At 50.6% G+C, this 20,238-nt stretch overlaps 8 protein-coding genes across 8 annotated transcripts; 3 read left to right on the top strand and 5 right to left on the bottom strand.

The window, feature by feature from the left end:
- Positions 1–163: 163 nt before the first annotated feature.
- BDZ99DRAFT_459747 (SET domain-containing protein) lies at positions 164–1,583 on the top strand. The gene has a single exon (XM_033719229.1). The coding sequence runs from the start codon at positions 372–374 to the stop codon at positions 1,428–1,430; it is 1,059 nt and encodes a 352-aa protein (XP_033580963.1). The 5' UTR covers positions 164–371; the 3' UTR covers positions 1,431–1,583.
- BDZ99DRAFT_459748 (uncharacterized protein) lies at positions 1,274–2,872 on the bottom strand. The gene is made up of 4 exons (XM_033719230.1): positions 2,579–2,872; positions 2,472–2,519; positions 1,756–2,416; positions 1,274–1,702 (listed from the first exon to the last, which is right to left on the bottom strand). Exons 1-4 carry the CDS (start codon positions 2,861–2,863, stop codon positions 1,653–1,655), a joined length of 1,044 nt encoding a protein of 347 aa, XP_033580964.1. The 5' UTR covers positions 2,864–2,872; the 3' UTR covers positions 1,274–1,652.
- A 2,922-nt stretch (positions 2,873–5,794) lies between these two features.
- On the bottom strand, positions 5,795–7,988 carry BDZ99DRAFT_495577 (aldehyde dehydrogenase). The gene is made up of 7 exons (XM_033723380.1): positions 7,863–7,988; positions 7,499–7,799; positions 7,167–7,442; positions 6,960–7,111; positions 6,442–6,910; positions 6,188–6,383; positions 5,795–6,134 (listed from the first exon to the last, which is right to left on the bottom strand). The coding sequence occupies exons 1-7, from the start codon at positions 7,920–7,922 to the stop codon at positions 6,125–6,127; spliced, it is 1,464 nt and encodes a 487-aa protein (XP_033580965.1). The 5' UTR covers positions 7,923–7,988; the 3' UTR covers positions 5,795–6,124.
- A 341-nt stretch (positions 7,989–8,329) lies between these two features.
- BDZ99DRAFT_486050 (alcohol dehydrogenase) lies at positions 8,330–9,875 on the top strand (the record flags this gene model as incomplete). The annotated part of the gene is made up of 10 exons (XM_033722752.1): positions 8,330–8,398; positions 8,467–8,602; positions 8,651–8,740; positions 8,803–8,950; positions 9,014–9,123; positions 9,179–9,229; positions 9,289–9,504; positions 9,560–9,595; positions 9,651–9,730; positions 9,789–9,875. The coding sequence occupies 10 exons, from the start codon at positions 8,330–8,332 to the stop codon at positions 9,873–9,875; spliced, it is 1,023 nt and encodes a 340-aa protein (XP_033580966.1).
- A 748-nt stretch (positions 9,876–10,623) lies between these two features.
- BDZ99DRAFT_364756 (uncharacterized protein) lies at positions 10,624–10,962 on the bottom strand (the record flags this gene model as incomplete). Its single annotated transcript, XM_033714729.1, has 1 exon — positions 10,624–10,962. A coding segment is annotated over one exon (339 nt), but the record flags the coding sequence as incomplete, so codon positions are not given.
- Positions 10,963–11,989: 1,027 nt separating this feature from the next.
- BDZ99DRAFT_567703 (uncharacterized protein) lies at positions 11,990–12,665 on the bottom strand (the record flags this gene model as incomplete). The annotated part of the gene is made up of 3 exons (XM_033727716.1): positions 11,990–12,299; positions 12,358–12,534; positions 12,601–12,665. The coding sequence occupies 3 exons, from the start codon at positions 12,663–12,665 to the stop codon at positions 11,990–11,992; spliced, it is 552 nt and encodes a 183-aa protein (XP_033580968.1).
- A 518-nt stretch (positions 12,666–13,183) lies between these two features.
- Positions 13,184–15,289, bottom strand: BDZ99DRAFT_495579 (uncharacterized protein). The gene is made up of 3 exons (XM_033723381.1): positions 14,901–15,289; positions 14,413–14,688; positions 13,184–14,346 (listed from the first exon to the last, which is right to left on the bottom strand). Exons 1-3 carry the CDS (start codon positions 15,089–15,091, stop codon positions 13,602–13,604), a joined length of 1,212 nt encoding a protein of 403 aa, XP_033580969.1. The 5' UTR covers positions 15,092–15,289; the 3' UTR covers positions 13,184–13,601.
- Positions 15,290–16,762: 1,473 nt separating this feature from the next.
- BDZ99DRAFT_410268 (vacuolar protein sorting-associated protein 35) lies at positions 16,763–20,136 on the top strand. The gene is made up of 6 exons (XM_033716578.1): positions 16,763–16,926; positions 16,988–17,622; positions 17,678–18,191; positions 18,240–19,260; positions 19,327–19,473; positions 19,545–20,136. Exons 1-6 carry the CDS (start codon positions 16,793–16,795, stop codon positions 19,704–19,706), a joined length of 2,613 nt encoding a protein of 870 aa, XP_033580970.1. The 5' UTR covers positions 16,763–16,792; the 3' UTR covers positions 19,707–20,136.
- The last annotated feature ends 102 nt before the right edge of the window (positions 20,137–20,238 follow it).

Raw genomic sequence — 20,238 nt, forward strand, 5'->3', positions numbered from 1 at the left:
GTGGAGTAATTCGGAATATTTGGCCTCGGTAGCGTGGTTGGGTGGGCCACTAGCTTGTGCGGGCCACTAACTTGTGGATTACGTTAACTAACGTTATAACTAGGTGGATAGCGTCAATCTTCAATCTGCCGCGTCTCATCATCAGTAACTTTTTGATTGGAATCTTGAAGAGTTGTCGCGGCCGCTCAAGTTTAGGAAATAAGCACTACTTGAAACCGTGTCATCACTTCTGGCGCGCGACTATTCCAAGGGGTTGTGGATGATCACGTGATATGCATGAAACCTCCCTTCGTTTCATCCTGTTCTCAACCCAATATCCTTCATAGACCATGAAATCGGACATTTCCCACTCAAAATCCACAGATCTCAATATGATCCTTCGTTTCCGCGTTCCGTCTGTTCTCATTGCGCTTTGCCTCGCGGCATCGATCACCGCGTGCACTATCCCATCCCTCGCTGAAGCATGGCCGCATCTATATTCGGAAAGCCCCTCAGGCACATGTTCCGGGCCCCCCGAAATCTATACCATGCTCCCTACGCCCAAGAAAGGCTATGGCCTGTTCGCCACAAGGCGCATCGCGCGGGGAACCACGATTATCCTCGAAGCGCCCCTCGTGATCATCCAGCCACCACCCCTCACACCCGGCCAGGGGTACGAGATCTCCAAAATGCTTGATTCGCTCCGCGCCGAGTTTGCAAAGCTATCCCCGTTGAACCAGAAACGGTATCTCGCACTTCACGCGCATATGTTTCCTAGTGAGGAGGGCAAGGAGACGCTGATGCCGATCTTGCGCTCTAATGCATTCAATACTGGCACGGGGCTGGGTTTGTTTCCGATTGTGGCGAGGATCAATCACTCGTGTCGACCCAATGCGGCGTACTTCTGGAGCGAGGGGTTAGGGCGGAGAGTCGTGTATGCGGGGCGCAACATTGAGGAAGGGGAGGAAATTTCAATCTCTTATATCCCGCTGCTAAAGACGACAAAAGAGCGGGAGAAGCGGCTAATACAGTACGGATTCAGGTGCGAGTGCAAGGCATGTGAGGCGAGCAGAGGTGGGGATTCGGAAAGCGATGATGTAAGGGCGGAAATGCAGATCATGATGGATCAGCTAGAGGCGGAGGCACTGGTCCCTCCGGGCGAGGGGCTGATGGCAGAAAGGAAAAAGCAGGGGCTTCTCGAGGATAGTTTGAGACTTGTGGAAATGGTAGAGGAGGAGGAGCTTGTGGATTACTATGCCCAGGTCTATAAGCTTGCCGCTATAATGCACGGTCGATCTGGGCGGTGGAAAGAGGGGGCTGAGTGGGCTTTGAGAAGCCTGGAGATTAGAGAGATGGCCGATGAGTACTCCGACGAAGCAATGGAGATGAGGCGAATGGCCCCCAGGTTCATCCTGGAGTCTAAAAAGTACATGGGAGAAGGCTTGTGTTGATCTTACGTATCTAGACGTATGTTGAATGTACGTCGGAGCTTCTAACCCAAACCGCAAGAACCCCACGCCAATTTACACCCCCGATATGAACTCATGAGATGGTATCATTAAAGGATTACGAGAGACTATGCTAAGAAATCTGCTACAATAAAAATGAGAAATCTGTTAGTCGCTAAACGCTAGTAAGAAAGATTGGCTTTTGTGCATTGAGGTGCAGATAGGCTAGAATACTGTTGCGGCTGCACAAGAAATCATTTCGTATTGAGAGACAACTGCAACTTGTTAGCTTTTCTGAATCATATAGCCCTGCAGAAAGACCACTCACCAGCAGTACAGTCAAAGACTGGATACTTCCGCGCGAAGGCTGGGCTCAGCTTCCAATGGTTTAGTCGATCAATCCCAAAATACGTTGCTATTTCATTCTTGCGGAAGTTCGGGTTCGTCCACGGGAATGGCTCGAAGGGGCCGTCTGGATCTGATGGTCCGGCAAATCTATCAATTCCGTCGGGAGTTTGCGACGATCCGTTTAATCCGAATTGCATACGCCAGGATAGTTCTTGAACCAAGGCGTCTTCTACTGGATCGGTAGTGGTCTCGAAAGAGCTGTCCACTTGGGGAACCTCTACAAACTTCCAGTCGGGGGAAACGATGGCAGACTTTGACCGCGAACCAGACGTCCGGCTGCTGGTAGAGAGAATGCGGTTGTGGAAAATATCGTATATGTTGATGGCAATCTTGCGGTGTTCAATCTCAACAACAGTGTTCAGAACGATATCCTTGATGACTTCATCATGATCAATCGCGTGGCCATGTATGATAAGCTGGTCACGTATCGAGGGCCAGTTGATGAAATCGATGTAGAGTGGGTGTTCTGGTGAGCTGTATTGAAGCGGAGTTGGTCTGAATGGTTCGGGGACGGCCATTCTATTGACGACTGTGTTCGACAATCTCCAACGTAGCACACGATCCATGTATGGTGCTGCATCCTGGTCACAGTGTTAGTTTCTAACACAAACGATAGACTAGTAACACTTGACTTACAACGCCATATATGTAAGCTTCCATCCCAGAGAAAGCGCCAAAAAGATACTATCAAAACATTAGCAAATAAGCCCTAGATACATGTCTTTGACTATCGGAAAACATACTATTGCAGTTGCTGATAGTTGTCTGACGACTCGAACATTCATGGACTCGGGTGTGAGTGCATCACCTTCATTTTCTTCGGACTCCATTTCCACGATTGGACGTGGACCAAGGACTTGGTTCAAGTACTTCTGACAAGCGTTGGCGAGTTTGTCTGAGAAGATTGCGGCAGATGTAATGGCTATCGTCTTGACGGCACCAAAAGACATGGCATGGATAGGTGCTGTTAGATGATCATAGATCATGTATGGCGGAGGCGAGTTCTCCAAGGCGGGATCAAAGTGCATGTTTGGAGCTGACATGAGTTCTGGGTCAACGCCACCCATTGATTGCGCCATAACGCCCTCGTCGGAGACAAGGCTGTGTTGCAGCTGTCCGGAATAGTGGCTTACGGGAGTAAGAACATTGTCGTGTGAAGGCTGATGCTGCTGCATAGGAGCCGTTTGCAGAGATGGCATTGCTGATGAAGCCATTCCTAGATGACCTTCGTCCCCAGGCGAATGGGAATGCATATGGTTGAAGTTTTGCGGGGCTGGTTCTTGTGGTGGAGTGTGAGCTTGACGCTGGGGACTTGATTTGTTGCTATGCGAGAGCGCTTCCATTGGAGCTTCTGAAACCCCGTTCCGGCGACGTCGGCCATCCTTGTCGAGTAGTTGGTTGAAGATTTCGTCATCTGCATACACTTAGTAAAAGGGGAGGGTCACGTGGTAGATATGAACTACCAGCTGCTGTGGAAGCGATATTGCTCAGGCTAAGCAACCGCTTCCGTAGGCGAAATAGGGCGTCTTCCAATTGGCGTTTCTCTTCTATCAGCTTCAGGTGGGCGTCCAAGAGCGTTGAGTAGCGGTCCTCGTTGTTTTTCGATTCGTCGTTGCTAGACTTAATGATCTCCAGGAATGACTCCAGCTGCCTAGTGTGGGCTAGCTGCTTTTCTCGCAGGCATTGTTGAGATATCCGATTTTGCACTCGTTTACGGTCTGCGCGCGTGTCGCTAGGCTTTTCGGAAGCAGTCTTTCTTTTCCGGGCCCTCGTGGCTGGCGTGGTAGGCGGATCCATCGTGAGAGAGGAGAGATTAGATCTGTCTTTCGTCTATATAGAGTCAGGTAAGGTTGAGGAAGCTATATGGAGACGCAGAGGGAGGCGTCACTTTATGCAGCCGGCATGGATGTTGGAGATTCCGGAGGTAACGGGCAGTGAGTGGCTGGCCGCTGGCAGCGGGCGATCACCAGAGTTCCACTAGGCCCCTTCCCCACAGCACGCACGCCAAGGTGGCCCGGGTTCCCCACGGGTTGAGCTTCAGCCGTATCCGGCCAGAACGTTTCGCGGGGTGCAGGTACAGCGGTCTCATCCGCCGCGGACTGGACATCAAGCCGTGGCGTTGCCCTTTAATTTCAATTCCTTTGGGCCGAAGACCCAATTGCGAGCCTGGCTTCGAGCGCACGATCGGCGACGAGCATGTTTGTTCAATCAAGACTGCAGCTGCAAGTTCAGGGATCGCAGAAATCGACCTTTCGCGCCACGTGCTGTCTGACGGGACCCGTTGTGAGTCAGTCATAGCGCCCGGCGCACTATCTCGAAGAGGCTTGACATATCTGCTCGATCAGAGGCCTGTGCCCATTCATTTCAGCTCCACCATGACGTTCACGCTGCATCGAGCATCTTCTCCGGCAAACACACCAGAGAACACGCCAGAGATGCTCTAGTCGCGCCGGAAGTGTAAGCAAACGCAAACAGGAGACGTTTCTGCCACCCTGTAGAATTTTGCGGTGTGCCCCTTGGCATGAGGAGATTTGAGGATCCTTTGGAACCTGGGGAAAGTCTGCACATCTTTCAACGGGTGCGGATCCTTCAACGGGTGGCCTTTGCGCGATACCCGGACTATTTTCGCCCAGGTTGATGCCAAATCTCGAAACTGAGCAAAGAAGAACATACCAGCAAGCGCCCTACACACTCTGAGGATTGCAGGAAGTCAGTTTGACGCTCTTCGTAAGCTCGATACCTGCATTTGCAACGGTAGCATACTCGAAGATCTCATCAGTGGACGATTCGTCGTGGCGATAAGGAACGGCATGTTTGTGCTGCGCCGTACCAGGTGCGCACAGAGCATGTGAGACTGCTCGACCAAGAGCGTAGCAAGCCAATATCGGAGGATCTATAGGCTATAGGCTGACTACATTGATACGCATGCAGCTCGATATCAGGCTTGCTTGCTCTAGACTTGACGCGTTGGGACACATACGCCCCTCTCAGGCCATACGAGCAGATTCTATGTTGTCTGCATGTGCTGTGATAGTCACACCGCGCGGACCCGCAGAAGGCCCCGGAAGTGAAGTCGAGCAATCATCTTCTTGCAGCGAGTGCTTCAGTCCTCCGAGTGGCTAAGGAGTGACCTCAAAACAAGTGACATCTGTTCATCATGGTTAGCTCTGGCCTTAGGCTGTCAGTCCCCCTATGCAACACTGACAAGAAGCGCTTACTATTCTAGAACTTGAGACACGGGATCTCAGTACCACCACAGCGGTTCTCCAACCTGCAAGTTTGCGCACCTGCTAGGCCACCCGACCGGCCGATGATCCTCTTGTGGCAACGAGCATTGGGACCGTCTCCGAGCTAAATGGCCCTCCCTATGGCCATTGCGAAAAGGGTATCCTGGTCCTACGGGGATGAAGGCTTGATACTGTAGCGCCAGTAACGGAAGAAGGAATAGATATAGGGGAGTGTCATTGCTTTGTTTCACGACAACATGCTCTGTAGATCGAATGGCGGACTGCGGAACAATGGGCGGTTCATCAGGGGTCTAGGCTGTCTGCCAACAAGACCTACAATATCCTTTGAAACGTGAACGACAAACATAGAATCGCAGAAGTGTCTGAAGATTTGAGATTTGGGGGAGCTAGAAACATATATACAGGAGACGGAGGATGACGAGTGCTTTAATGCATAATGTATGACTCGGAAGCTATTCTTAACGCCCGTGACATATCATTGTTGGCTCGCATCGCAACCGAAGTTGATAATCTTGGTGCGAATATTATCTATAGGCGTGTAGTCGATAACTTCGCGGGTTACGTGGGGGTGGTGGCTTCAGGAAAACGATGTGCAGGAAAGGGGTGACTGTCAGGCGCGGCATCATCCGGCGTTATTCTGAGGTCAGACTAGCGTTTCGGCACATTTCGGGCCGGTTAGGCAGGGTAAACTTCCGAATAGCCTCATCTTGCCTGCCATCAACTGTTCACATTTTTGAAGCAGCCCCAACCTTGAAGGTGATACTGCTGCCTGCAGTCCAGGATCGAGTAGCGGCGATAGTGCCTCTTCTAGTCTAGGGGCTCGTAAACACCACGGCAACATTAGCAATCCAATACTTCCAGATTCCTACGTGTTCTCATGAACGCCAAGTCGAGTTTGTTTCTTCGCTCCTTTCCACCCTGTAACTCAGGATGGCCAGTAGTCGATGTTACCGCTTTCTTAGTCGTGCTTGCCGTTTCTCATCAACCTCGCCACAACCTCACGAGGTGGCCACCGTCCATCTCGCTTTCCCCCCAATCAATTCAGTTCATGCTGGAATGCATCAGCTCGTGTTCTTTCATGGGTGTAGATCAATTTCCACTCACTTGATCCAGATTGCTTTCGTTTCCGTGTAGTGCCGGATAGCATACTCACCCAGTTCCCGGCCGTATCCGCTAGAGCCGAATCCGCCCATCGGAACCTGGGGCCCTACCACGGACGTGCAGTTGATGCCAATTGTTCCGCCTCGAACTTTGCTAGCTACTCGTAAGGCTCTGTTCACGTCTTGAGTGTATATCGCTCCTATACGTGAAGTTAGCTGCCGTTCGACAAAGACAGTTTTTCTCCTAGGTAGACTTGCCTGCAAGACCATAGTCGGTGTCATTGGCAAGCTGGATGGCCTCCTCCTCGGTCTTGAAAGTACGAACACACAGAACCGGACCAAATATCTCTTCTCGGTAGATCTTCGCCTCCTCGGATGGGTTCTTGAAGATCACAGGGCCTATGAAGTATCCACCTTTCGTGTACTCTTCTCCTCCGATGATGACTTCTGTCGACTTCTTTCCCTCCTCGATGAAACCTCGCACTTTATCATACTGGATCTTGTCTACTAGAGGACCATATGTAGTGGTCATTTCCTGAGGATCAGATCCGAGAGTCTTTGTAATCGCTTCGAAGCTTCCTTTCAGTGCCGCCAAAAACTTGTCGGCAATTCCTTCTTGGACGAATAGCCTAGTGGTAGCCGCACAAACCTGGCCTGCATTTGTGGCGATCCCAATTGTACACCAAAACACCGCCTTCTCCAAACTTGCGTCATCGAAGACGAGTGCCTTTATTCTAGTCAACGAGGTTTCGGCCATTCGGTCGAATTAGTCTTACCGGCGACTTCCCTCCTAGCTCCAAAGTCACCCGCTTCAAGTTGCTCTTTGTTGCAGCATCCTGTATCTTTCTTCCCGTGAAAGTGGATCCAGTAAAAGATATCTTGGCAATTTTCATATGGCTGCTCAGGATGGCTCCTACATCTCCTCCTCCTAGCGTATGTGTTAGCGTTGTCTGTCATTCAACGGATCGCGAGTATTTGCTTACCTGGGAGAACCTGGAAAACTCCAGGCGGGAAACCGGCTTCCTTGATTAGAGATGCTACAGCGAGAGTGCCCAAGGGAGACTTCTCTGATGGCTTGATGATGACCGTATTACCGCATGCTAGTGCTGGCGCACTTTTCCAAGCCAAGAAGTGGAGGGATCCGTTCCACGCCGTGATTCCGGCACATACACCCAATGGCTCTTGTCTAACGATCTTGTAGAACCCGTCTTCAGGTGGATACGAGTCTCCCCTAATTTTGTCCGCCCAGCCGGCATAATCTGTAAATCTGGTCAACAACTGAACCTCACTCACGGGAACTTGAAAAGTTGCATACATCTGTAGACTGATGCAACCCTAGGTATCTCGTAGTTGCATTGTGCGAGAGGTCTTCCGGAACAGACGCTTTCAAAATAGGCAATTTCTGACGCGTTGTCAAGTATGAGTTGAGCAAACTTATTCAGAATAACTCCTTTCTCTTCACCGCTCAGCGATGCCCAGGGTCCCGATTCGAAGGCCTTCTGGGAAATTGATACGGTATTGTCGACGTCCGCTTCGGAAGCTCCTTTAAATTCCGCAATGGTGCTTGCATCCTTTGGATTTACGAGCTTGACTGTAGCTCCAGTCCCTTCTTTGAACTGTCCTCTTCTTTAGTCCCATAATCCTCACCAATCGAAGATTCATTCGCTTGCGCTTCTTACCTCATTGTCGACCCATAACTTAGTCGGCAAGTTCTCTCTTTTTACTAGTTTTGTCGCCATCTTGAAAAACTGAAGTTGGGAGTCGAAATGTGGATCAAGGATGCGCAATACGGCGTCAAAATAAGCATAAACCAACGAATAAAAGGAAATGCGCCGCACGGAAACTATACCACTACACGGCATTCGGAAATTGTCAAACAGCAACAAGAAGTGAGACTTTTCCTTCTCACCCAATTACTGTGCTTTAGTGTATTTCCCCCGCACTCTCACTTGGCCTCCGCCCTTCTTTTCCCCGCAAACCCGCATTCCCGGAATATAATGCCCCGCACCATAAATGTACCTTAGCACAGGCACTGCGCAGCAATCATTTGCTCTTGGGTTCGTTTATCGATAGCGTCGGCTTTGTAGAAACTTTGAAAAAGGAAAAGTAATACCCCACGCTGCGCGTCATTCGTCCCTGAGTAGCCATGTCGTCAACAGCCACCGTTACCCAAAATGGGAGCGCTAAGACTATGAAGTCCCAGATCGTCGTCAAGGTATAGGAGCTTGCAGTTAGGTCGAATAAATGCTAATACGGTTCTAGCATAATGGCCCAATCGAAGAGCAGGATGTTCCTATACCTACCCCTGGTCCCAATGACCTTCTCGTCAAGTTGTCGGCTTCGTCACTATGTATGAGTGATATGGCAGCGTATGCGGGGCACCTTGGGGAAAGGGCTCCCGTGTGCTTAGGCCATGAACGTATGGACCCTCCCTGTTTCTGCAAAGCGCCTGACTGATCGAGAGTAGCTGTCGGTATCGTCGTCGAAGCTGGTGCTGGCGTGGTCGGGTTTGCCAAAGGCGACCGAGTAGGCTTCATGCCGTTCAAGGGGATGTGTGGTAAGTTGCCGATGTCGAACTAGCCGTTTTCTTGCTGTGTGGCCGCTGACGCGGCGTTTCAGAGGACTGCGAAGAATGTCTAAGCGGCCAATCGAGATTCTGCGAGAAGAAAGTTGGAGGGATGACGGAGCTGCATGGTGGCTTCTCTGAATACGCGATCGCTGCGCCGCTATCAACTGTCAAGATACCGGAAGGGCTGACTGACGAGGAGTAAGCAAACTTGTGTTGAACATTCCTTGCCTGAGCTGTTGAACTGACGGTGTTGACTCACAGAGCCGCGCCGTTGCTATGCGCTGGTGTCACAGCATATAACGCTCTCAAAGTGGTAGCTAAAGAGCAACCGGGCGGTACGCCGCTAAACATCATTGGTGTAGGCGGAGTTGGTAAGTCCTCACACGCACAAATGTCTCCGCTAGAATGTGCTAAAGGTTTATGCAGGTCATTTAGCAGTTGCGTATGCAAAGGCTTTCGGATATCGTGTCACAGCCTGTAAGTTAAGCCCGTTCGCCTTTCCCATAATCAACCACCACTCATACCTCTCCCGACAGTTGATATCGCAGAAGACAAGCTCGAACTCGCCAAAAAATACGGCGCAACAAAAGGCGTCAACACCCTGACCCTCAAGGACGAAGACATCGTAAAAACGCAGACCACTATCGTCATTAGTGGTGCAGCGCCAGCATATGCGCTTGCCGTGAAAACGACTAAGAATCACGGGAGGATAATAGCTGTCGGCGTGCCGCATGCGCCGTTAACGTTCAATGGTCAGTTATGTTTTAAGTGATATGCGGAGGCTAGACTGACGATATGTGATTCTAGTGCTGGACCTGATCCTCCGGGAGGTTTCGATCGTTCGTAAGTACCAGACGTGTGAGTCGGAGTGTTGAGATTGAGTGCTAATCAAGATCAGCTATTTGCCAAGGCTCGAAGCAGGATCTTGATGAGTCGTTGAAGATGGCGGCAGAGTATGGGATCAAGCCGACGATTCAGGTAGGCGTTCAGATGGAGATTGAGGACTGGAGCCTGATGAGACTAACGCATGATCCAGATCAAGAAGATAGGGCAGCTGTACGAGGGTTTCCAGTCGATGGCGAAGGGAGAAGTTACGGGGCGGTTGGTATATCGGTTCGACTAAGCTTGAGTAGTACTACTATGTTAGTATGTATGTAAACTAAACATTTGAGATTGATTGGGACTATCTTTGCAATCAAGCCTATAATTTCATCCGAGTATCCTTCAGGCATGCTGTCATAATTCAACTTGTCCTCACAATACTGGGTAGCAGGGTAGAACCATCACTTCATACGAATTGGAAGACACTAAGCGAGTTTCAACGAACTTGTATGTCTCATAGAGAGTCTCAGAGCAGTCTCGATGCTAATTCTTCAGCCAAACAGGGGTGAACATCTCCGCACGCCAACCATTATTCTCCGATCCTGACCAGAAGAGCCGTATGGACTCCGTGTATGTTGTTTGTCCATCACAAGACCTTAGAAATGCGGTCTCGGGTGTGCCATGGAAGATAGTGTAGGTCAGGTCTCCGCGGATGAGAAGCAGCCTTTGCGCTTGAGCGACGACTCGAAGTAGTGTTCGGTCTTTTTGAGAGTTCCTTTGAATGACTCGAACTTGTTCGCACCCTGTAGAAAGATGTTCCTCACTTCCGCGCACTCGAAGAGGTTCTTCCAGCCGTCTTGATCTCCATCCCACGATATGAGCGTTTTGTCTTGCCAGTAGTGAATAAGGAAATCGTGGAAGAACTGTCGGAGGCTACATCCCTCCAGGGTATTCTGGAAGACTCCAAGGACCATAGTAGGATTGAGACGCACAAGAGGCTTCTCATGCCCGGAACGATACGTATCAAGGCCGTAGGGAACTAGGGAATGGTAGATGTGATTCATGGCATAATTCTTGAACCCAACCTCGCATTGAAGTTTATCCCCTAGGATCCACGCTTTGCTGCTCTTCTGGACCATCAACTCGGTTGGACCCTCAGTTCCGTTGCCATTGTCGCTCGTAAGGTATCGCTCAAGGCTCTCTCGAGTACGGATCTCGTTGTCGCGAAGGTAGCCACCTGTGAGGAGCCATTGCACAAACAATTCGAACACTTCAGGCTCGTCATCAGGTAGAGTGAGTTTCTTTTCCTTGCCCTCTTTGAAACTCCCCTGAAGTTCTTTGCGGAAGAAGGCTGAATTCTGGCAAAGCAAAGATTCGTAGAGGCTCCACGTGCGCGTGTTTGGCTCGGTGCCTACAGTGACGGGGACAAGTACGGCATTAGGATCGGTCAGACTGGAAACTGATTAGCCATACAATAGTAGTTGTAGAGCGAACTGTCTTTGAAAGAATCTGTATTTTTCCTCAATTCATGGGTGGACTACCTACAGTTGCAAGAATTGCTCCGTGAGACTGCTGCCCCCTTTCTGGAACGCCCACTCGAGCTTCACGCCGTGAATCTTCATTACGGCGGTATACTTGTCGGCCCAGCGCTCGAAGCCTTCTGTGGTGAGAGGATGAGAAGAGAAGACGGAGTCAAGAAAGTGAGGTGAAGTCGTCAAGACGCACGGACCGACTTCCCGTTTCGGACTGACGACATCAGATTTTGTTCAGTCGATGTTCTCACTTCCTAAATTCTCATATTGCCTAGACCATAACTGAAAAGTGTAAAAAGACAGTTTTGGCTCGCCTAATAGCTCTTCGAGCCATCCGAGATAGTGTTGGACTGTCACTTTGTGTTCGAGGGAACCTGTGAAGCTCCGCGAGGACAACTACCACGCCCGCGGCGTCAAAGAACACATGCATTAATAGCTTATGATGTGCTCTTGTCCTACTAAGAGCGAGATTCTAAAGATGCTCTGAAGTAGTCAATCCACACACGCTCACAAAACATAGCCATCATTACACTTGTTCCGTAAGAGCAAAGACTAGCTGTCCATCATCTCAGATTCTATTGAGATTAACTATGCTGAGGCTCATTGAGCATGTGATCCACCATTTCCCGAAACATCCCAGGATGAGAATGGATGATCAATTCATAAATAATGGAGAGCCGGTTAGACCTGTTGCTTTGTAGCATGGTACCCTCACCAGATCTGATCATTTCGTCTCGAAGTAATGCTCCGTATGGCGCAGGAATACGCGACGGGTGGAAGGGTGGATACTGACGATCTTCAGCAGCGGCTCCGTGATCTCGTTGCATTGGAAGAATCGGTCCCAAGCAGCTACAGGTCCGAGTTTCGATCTTGGGTTGATGATCTACGCCTCGTTTCCCCAGTGAGCTGTGAGTAAATCGGTGAAGAACTTTCGTATCTTCGAATTTTCCAGCGCATTGTCAACGACATACAAAACCGTTTCGGGGTCGAGATTCTTCACGGGGCTGCGCCATGGGCAGCTCTCGTATGGTACCAGTGAATGATATAGGTAGTTCATGGCGTAATTCTTGAATCCCACGTCTATGAGAAGTCTGTTCCCCATGATCCAAGCTTCGGCGCTCTTGCGGACCTGTCTGGCAGAGAATTCGAGTTCATCGCCTTCCTCATCTCTGATCAGGTCGTCAATCCGCTCGCTCCATCGAAGACATATCTTCCGGTGAAGAGTCACTGTACGAACAGCTCGAATACTACTAGGTCTTCTTCGGGCAAGGAGATCTCTTTTCTTGGGCTTCCTTGAAGTCCCCTTGGAGAGCACCACGGAAGAATCCGGACTTTGCACAAAGCAGAGACTCGTAAAGGTTCCAGGTTACGATTGTTGGTTCCGTGCCGACGACAACCTCAACGAAAGTGGCTTTGGGATCTCTCATCCTAAAGCTACGATTAGTCCTATAATGAAGCGCTATTGGTATCGGTAGTTTAGGATAGAAAGCTTACAGAGTTAGGAGCGGTTTTCGTAAACCTGCACGTTGAAATGCTACCTCCGCCGGATCAATCCCCATCGTGTATGAAGCTTGCGACACCCCCCCTCGATCGTTAATTTTGCCATGACAGAAGTTCCGACGTGCTTACCGAGAATACCACGAGAGCGTCCCCCCCAAGGCTTTCCTTATTTGACTGATGTTTCAGAGGGCGTTGGTAGATGAGAAGGGACAGAAGCTACATGTGAGATCGAAGTGACGCGCATGGACGTGGCTTCCCGTCTTGAACATGACCTCAGACCTTCACGACTTCGCATCACAAGTACAGGTACACGAATATTCGGCTGCTCGAGCTCCACTGTTTCTCGCTCGACGCCACCGTCAGGAGTGCCCCAGATAGCAGGTCTCTGTGTAGTCAAAAGGAAGCCTAATTTCCACTGTATCAGCCTTTACATCGTGCTCAGATTTTACAAAGCCATAGGGGTACCCCAAGCAGTGGCCAACAGATGCACCTAGACTCATGGCAATATACTTCAAGAGAGAACTCCAAAAGCCGCTCTAGCAGCCAGCGCTCGAATCATCACGCGACACTACTTATGCTTCAGAGCAAGTATGAAGAGGTTGGGCAGAAAGTTGAGCATCAGACCAGTAAGGAGACCGCAATGAGTATCGCGTTCCCAAAAGTTAGATCAAGAGAGATATCTGTCCATGAACCATGTCCTGTATTGACTTTTCGAAAACAAAGCAAACCACTAGATGAGAAATTTCTCCTATGATATATTTCCTTAAAAACAAACGCCTGAAGGAAATAAAAAATACCCACGTATCATCCTCAATAGAAGCTATATGCATGAAGAGATGATATTGCCTTCGTCAGATGCAGAGGATAAGGCTGTCATCCCCGATGAAGTCTGCAAACTTTCGAAAGTCGGGAGAAGAGATGTTACCGTCGTCGCAGAGTCTGTAGTTACGAAGATTGAGTATCGTGTCGTGTAGCTAGATGCTCCGTGCCTACGCTTAAGCAGCAGTCTGCAAACGGGCGTCCGCTTCAGTCTTGACTGTGGGTGCTGGAGTCGCATCCTCTTCGTCCATGTAGTACTCGAAATAGTCCTTCATGGGCCCGAGGTGCTTGTCCATTCGCGAATCCGAATCCTCTGCGAGTGCCATGAATAGCGGGTATCGGAACTCCTTTTCCTTGTCAAGCAAGACCTCCCATTCCTTTAGGTCCTTCCTAATGATGTTCCCGTCCCCCCAGTATCTCATCGTCGCGTCCAGGAAGAACTGGCGTAGTTTAGAACCATCTTTGGTATTTTCGTACGCGTGCATGATTGCATTGGGGTCGATGTATGTACTGTGGTCCTGAATCGTCGTGGTTGAATGGTAAAAGAGGAAGCGCATGACGTAGTTCTTGAGCCCAATAGAGCCCAGGCGGTCTCCAAGAACCCAAGCATGGACTCCAGTTTTATCGACCAGTTCCACGCCCTCGTCGTCCCCACCGTTTGATCCAGCTGGCAATACTTGCAAGCCCGGCTTGTCCCAGCTGGCGCACGCACCAGAGCGCTGAGCGAAGCTACCCGTGTAAATAAACTCGACGAAGAGTTCGAAGGCGCTGGCGTCATATTCTGGAAGCAGTATTACGGATTCGGCATCGCATTTGGCTCGGAAGAATGAGGATTGGTGGCAAAGAAGCGCTTTGGGAAGGGTCCGTGCCTGAGCGTGGTCACCCTCCCCAACGACAACTTGTACAGCTTTGCCAGCGAGGCTTTGCAAGGTTATGAGTCTTGACCGGGCTGATACGGACTGTTCTCACCTCTGTCGCACGTCTCACTTGAGGCCACCATACGCGAAACTGGTCGATTTCGCCTTGCTTGGCTTTCGTCTCTTCGCAGCTCGAGGCGGATCGGGGACGAAGCCTTCAGCTGTACATTCCGGCCCGATGGAGAGACGCCTATCGGATGGAGGTGGACTCATGGTGATTGAAGTCGTGGAGGGAACAGGTGAGTTTGAGGGCGGAGACGATTTCGCTGAAGCTGAGCGGGAGAGTGCTATATTGGTCGGAAGGACTGTGGACGTGACGGGGTCCTTCGTGTTTGAAGGCCTACTGCTGCTAAGATTTAGTCTAGCACTTGGTGCGACGCTCCTATTGGTGAGTGATAGGATATTAGGCGCTTGGTGGGGAGGAGGTTGGGACGAAGTTGGCAGACGTGCAGAAAGTCTCTCCACCGCGTTGCATAGACATACAGTTCTAGCTGCTTCATTTGCGATCCTCTCTTTCCGTTTACCAAAGTCCATCATAAACCTTTTCGTTCGCCTTACCATGGTGGGCGGTCGTGTTGATAAAGGGATGAGGCACGGGACGTCATCGTCGCATTTTCCTCCTCTCTGTCACCACCACTTCCACTTCCTAGTTCGGCAACTCTTGGCAGCCACGAGGCGCTCGAAAAGTGTCGAGTACCGCACACCCACCTGCAACTCAATGAGGGAGACCAATTTCTTCTCCAAGACATCTTCAAAAATACTATCGAGCCTGGCGAGTCACCTCCTGGTGTCAGATTTGTGCTAGGACGCGTGGTTGTTGAGCTACATGCGAAAAGGCTGTAAAGCGGCGGGAGGCTCAAAAATTCGGTTTCTGAGGGTCGGACGTATTTGGCAACTCTTGGCAGCCGAGGGGACAGAACAGGTGTGGAGCACTGCAGGACCCCCTCTGGTCCGGTGAGAGGGAGGTATCAGTTCTCCAAAACTTCCTTAAAAATACTACTTGGCCGTGCAAATCACCTCCCGTTGTCAGATCTGTGCTAGGACGCGTGGTTGTTGAGCTACGCGCGAAAAGGCTGCAAAACGGCGAAAGGCTCGAAAATTCGGTTTCCGAGGGTCGTACGAATTTCGCAACTCTTGGCAGTCGAGAGGACAGAACAGGTGTGGAGCACCGCGGGACCCCTTCTAGCCCGGTGAAATGGAAGAACCAATTCTCCACAACTTCCTCAATAATACTAATGAGCCGTACAAATCACCTCCCGGTGTTAGATCTGTGATAGAGGTTGTCGTTGTTGAGCTGTTCGTCAAAAGGTGATCGAAGCTGGAAAGTTGGATTTTTGACACTTCGGGGAAAAGATTGACCGGAACCGGCGTGCACTTCCGCGAAAGCACTCGCTGCGCCACAGAGTGAAAGATTGCGGCTTCACAGTGTGTGTTGTACATGGCTTCGGTCAATATACTCCTCGAGGACAATCTCGCACTCAAAGACTATACACAAATGAAGTGGGACGACGACCTGAGCTCTCAAGACAGCCATCTTTACGAACAAGGAGATGGGGTGCCTCATCTCGGATCCCATGCGTCCAGTCTGTGTACATCACCCTGCAGCTGCCTGAGACGGTCGAGCGAGTCTACGAGTTACTCATACCAATGAAAGTCTGTCTCTTTTGAACTTTTGGAGACATGCTGAGGCATTTCAGGCAGTGGAATACACTTGTGCGTAGATCTATGACCACGGCATGAAAAGGGTCTGAAAAAAGCTGGCAGGCAGCAGGGCGAAAGAGATGTATGAAGGAAGGGGGAGACCGAGATAAGGAACCACGTACACTTGTTAGCGCATATCTCGGGATAAGCTGCAGAAATTCACGGCAGTTCTACTCCCCAAGGTTAGAGACAATAAATATGGAATGATACCGAGCAAGCAGGCGCCTCCTGACCTGAAAGCCCTTGACACCTTAGGAACGCCTGGAACCCATCAACTCAAATCCGTTCTTCAGAACTGACAGCCAACTTCCTTCTGTGGGATTAGGGGCAATCTTATCTTTGATACCCACCCATTTTCTCTAGGTTGCAGTTATCTACAAGCATGGAATCAAGTCGATGTCACTTCATTAGTTTTCTTCAGCTTGACCTACTGCTGGCCTTGCTGAGGCGCCCTATACAATGCCAAGATAGGTCCGATAGAACCTTTCCATCGCTGTATCTATCAACGTGATGGGCCATGTGAATGAATCGTGAATCCTACGGTGATTGATGAAAGAATGTAGGTTCGGGGATCGGAAAGACGTTCCAAGGTTGTCGTCCCGGTCCCCTCTCCCCAGCCACCACCGCCACAGCTTCTAGCGAACCACCAGGGCAGGTCGTCAGCTGCGCGCCGCGCAACATCATCCTTGGATCTTAGGACTCAACCTTGACTTGTTGCTACCACCCCTTCAACTACTTTCACTGCAACAATGGCGTCGCCGCCGCCGGTAGAAGATCAGGCCCGCCTGCTTGAGGATGCGCTGGCCGTGGTGCGCCAACAGACTATGCTCATGCGGCGGTGCCTGGAGACACCGGGCAAGTTGATGGATGCCCTCAAATGCAGGTAGGGGATACCCCTTTAGACATTAGCATTGCTGGAACATGCTGACTGGCTACGTTTGCAGCTCGACTCTAGTTTCAGAATTACGAACGAGCAGTCTGGGCCCGAAGCAGTACTACGAGCTCTACATGGCCGTCTTCGATGCGCTCCGCCACCTCTCCGTATATCTCCGGGATAATCACCCTGTTAACCACCTCGCCGACCTTTACGAGCTGGTCCAGTATGCTGGAAATATCATACCCCGATTGTATCTCATGATTACGGTCGGGACCGTCTATATGGCTATTGAGGATGCGCCAGTCAAGGAGATCATGAAAGACATGATGGAGATGAGCCGCGGCGTTCAACATCCCATTCGTGGTCTCTTCCTACGATACTATCTCGCTGGGCAAGCGCGTGACCATCTGCCTACGGGGACAGGCGACGGACCGGAGGGGAACCTACAGGACTCAATCAGCTTCATCCTGACCAACTTTGTCGAGATGAACAAGCTTTGGGTACGGCTCCAGCACCAAGGGCACTCTAGGGAGCGGGAACAACGGACAAAGGAGAGACAGGAGTTGCAACTGCTTGTAGGGAGTAATCTCGTCAGACTGAGCCAGCTTGTCGATCTGGAGAATTACAAGAAGATCCTGAATCCATTGCTAGAGCAAGTCGTGCAGTGTAGGGATGTGCTTGCACAGGAGTACCTCCTAGAAGGTAGGTTTCTGGGCCAAACGTATATTTCACGGCTTTTGGTACTAATGTGGCCCAGTTGTAACACAGGTTTTCCCGGACGAATATCACCTTCATACCCTCGACCAATTCCTCTCTGCCACCGCTCGATTGAACCCTCACGTGAACGTCAAGGACATCGTCATTGGGCTCATGGACCGATTATCCGCATATGCGCTGCGAGAGTCGGAATCGGAGTCGCCTGAACAACGGACCAAAACAGAAGAAGAGGCCGTGAGCGCTTTGTTCGAGCGGTTACGGATAGCCAAGGAACAGAAAGAAGCGGAACCCCCGAAGCAACAAAATGGGGAGATCTCAGAGCCCACGGAAGATGGAGAAGAAGCGTCACGAGCGTCGTCTATAACGGCTGTTGCTCCCGCTTCTGAGGCCGATACTACAACAGCAGAGAGCGACGAGAAGAAGTCTCGGGGCATACCAGACAGTGTCAGGCTGTTTGAAATATTCCACGAGCAGGTGGCTAGCCTGGTGAAGATGCAACGGCTACCTATACAGGATACTATCTCGCTCCTAGTATCACTAGCGAATCTCTCTCTGTGAGTCCCAACATTGACCTGCAATCGATACTCGCTAACGCTATTAAGGAACATCTACCCAGATCGCCTCGACTACGTGGATCAAGTCCTTTCGTTTGCCAACGAAAAGGTTGCTCAATTCGCCAACAGCGCCGATCTACACTCTCAAGCGACTCAAAGTCAAATTCTCAATCTCCTGCTCGCCCCCATAAAGACCTACATATCACTGTTTACTGCGCTCGCACTTCCGAGTTTCATACCACTTCTACATTCTCAACCCTATCCCACGCGACGAGCTGTGGCTGGCGAAGTTGCACGAAGTCTGCTGAGAAATCAAACGCCCATCACTTCAGTCGAGAACCTCGAGAGCGTACTGGAGATTCTAAAGGTCCTAATAAAAGAAGGCATCCAACAAGCGTCGGGATATCCGGGCGGCCCAATACAGAGAAAAGCCACGGAGACAGACGAGACCATAGAAGAGCAGGGATGGCTTGCACGCATCACCCACCTAATAAAAGGCCCGGACAACGACACTCAATTCAAACTCTTGCAAACCGCCCGTAAGTCTTTCGCCGACGGCAACGAGCGCGTCAAATTCACAACTCCGGCACTTGCCACCGCATCGCTCAAACTCGCACGTTCCCTCAAACGCCGAGAGCACCTGGACGACAGTTGGTCCTCCACCACTTCAGCCCTGTACAAATTCCTCCATTCCACCCTCAGCGCACTATACACGCGTGTACCCGCGTCGGCAGACCTCTCTCTCCGGCTTTTCACTGCCTGTGGCCAGATCGCCGACCAAACCGGTCATGAGGAAGTTGCATACGAGTTTTTCGCACAGGCATTCACCATTTACGAGGAGGCCATTTCGGATAGCAGAGCACAGTTCCAGGCTGTGTGCGTCATTGCAGGCGCACTACACGAAACAAGAGGCTTCGGAAAGGAGAACTACGACACCCTCATTACCAAGGCCGCTCTCCATGGAAGCAAGCTGCTCAAGAAGCCCGACCAGTGTCGTGCTGTTTACTTGGCGAGCCATCTATGGTGGGCCACCGAGATCCGGGGGAGAGGAGAGGAAGATCCAAAGACAGTAAGTCGTAAAAGCTGGCAACTAGCACGTTGTGTCTCAAGGTTTGATCTGTGCTGACTTGACTAGTTGTACCGGGACGGTAAACGAGTCCTTGAGTGTCTCCAACGCGCTCTTCGCGTCGCAGATGCATGTATGGACGCCGCTGTTTCTGTGGAGCTGTTTGTCGAGATTTTAAACCGCTATGTCTATTACTTTGATCAAGAAAACGAGGCTGTAAGTTTCTTCCTCATTTCCATTTCACTTCTCTGCCTCCTCCGCCGAAACGACGTTAACGTTCCGCAAAGGTGACGACAAAGTACCTAAACGGCCTCATCGAACTGATCCACTCGAACCTCTCCTCAAATGAGTCAACGTCATCCGTCGAAAACCCCAAAAAGCATTTCCAGCGCACACTGGACTACATTGCGAGCCGGGAGTACGAGGGCGTCGTGACGGCGGCGAAGTGAGACTCTGCTGAATTAGCGTGTTGCATGGAGGTGAAGAGGCAATGTGATTCCTGGTGCTGTTGTCTCTCTGTACTCATAGAACTATGCTCGGCCGGGCGAGGCTGGCCGGAGGAGTGTAGCGAAGCGAAGCGGGATAAGTTGTATGTATTGGAAATATTTATTAAGTCCCGCATCTTGTGCTCCCGTTGTATGCGAGGTGCCGTTGTGATTCCGTAAGAGTCACGCTTCATTAAAGAGTCCCAGTCACCAGTAAAAATGCGGGGTCTTTGAATACGTGAGAGCTGTCACTTTTTACAACTGTGTGCTGATGTAATGCATACATAAAGCTCTGTCTCTGAAGACACTCGTACGTGGGTATGTTGGTGGATAGCAAGGTCCATACTTTTGTTTTTTCCGACTCAGGAGACGGCGGGGAATGCTGCTGGAAGTCAAAACTAACAATTGGATGAGATTCGCTTACTCACGCCTCAAATAGATCACAATCGAATATTATGAGGCATGATGCTACATCCGGATGCTTCTTGGTACTCGT

This window comes from Mytilinidion resinicola (genome assembly GCF_010093595.1).
Source record: "Mytilinidion resinicola strain CBS 304.34 unplaced genomic scaffold BDZ99scaffold_4, whole genome shotgun sequence".
Lineage (NCBI taxonomy): Eukaryota > Fungi > Ascomycota > Dothideomycetes > Mytilinidiales > Mytilinidiaceae > Mytilinidion > Mytilinidion resinicola.

Excerpts from the sequence above, each read along its gene's own strand:
- BDZ99DRAFT_495579 (XM_033723381.1), bottom strand. The coding sequence starts at position 15,091 with ATGTCTTGGAGAAGAAATTGGTCTCCCTCATTGAGTTGCAGGTGGGTG. Across the intron at positions 14,689-14,900 it reads CAACACGACCGCCCACCATG|CAGTAGGCCTTCAAACACGA; the intron begins GTAAGGCGAACG and ends AAATCTTAGCAG. Across the intron at positions 14,347-14,412 it reads TTCGCGTATGGTGGCCTCAA|CCTCGCTGGCAAAGCTGTAC; the intron begins GTGAGACGTGCG and ends AACCTTGCAAAG.
- BDZ99DRAFT_495577 (XM_033723380.1), bottom strand. The coding sequence starts at position 7,922 with ATGGCGACAAAACTAGTAAAAAGAGAGAACTTGCCGACTAAGTTATGG. Across the intron at positions 7,443-7,498 it reads GGTTGCATCAGTCTACAGAT|ATTATGCCGGCTGGGCGGAC; the intron begins GTATGCAACTTT and ends CCAGATTTACAG. Across the intron at positions 6,911-6,959 it reads AGCTAGGAGGGAAGTCGCCG|GCACTCGTCTTCGATGACGC; the intron begins GTAAGACTAATT and ends ACTAGAATAAAG.
- BDZ99DRAFT_459747 (XM_033719229.1), top strand. The coding sequence starts at position 372 with ATGATCCTTCGTTTCCGCGTTCCGTCTGTTCTCATTGCGCTTTGCCTC.
- BDZ99DRAFT_410268 (XM_033716578.1), top strand. The coding sequence starts at position 16,793 with ATGGCGTCGCCGCCGCCGGTAGAAGATCAGGCCCGCCTGCTTGAGGAT. Across the intron at positions 17,623-17,677 it reads ACAGGAGTACCTCCTAGAAG|TTGTAACACAGGTTTTCCCG; the intron begins GTAGGTTTCTGG and ends AATGTGGCCCAG. Across the intron at positions 19,474-19,544 it reads TTGATCAAGAAAACGAGGCT|GTGACGACAAAGTACCTAAA; the intron begins GTAAGTTTCTTC and ends CGTTCCGCAAAG.
- BDZ99DRAFT_459748 (XM_033719230.1), bottom strand. The coding sequence starts at position 2,863 with ATGCACTTTGATCCCGCCTTGGAGAACTCGCCTCCGCCATACATGATC. Across the intron at positions 2,417-2,471 it reads AAGCTTACATATATGGCGTT|GATGCAGCACCATACATGGA; the intron begins GTAAGTCAAGTG and ends CACTGTGACCAG. Across the intron at positions 1,703-1,755 it reads AGTCTTTGACTGTACTGCTG|TTGTCTCTCAATACGAAATG; the intron begins GTGAGTGGTCTT and ends AACAAGTTGCAG.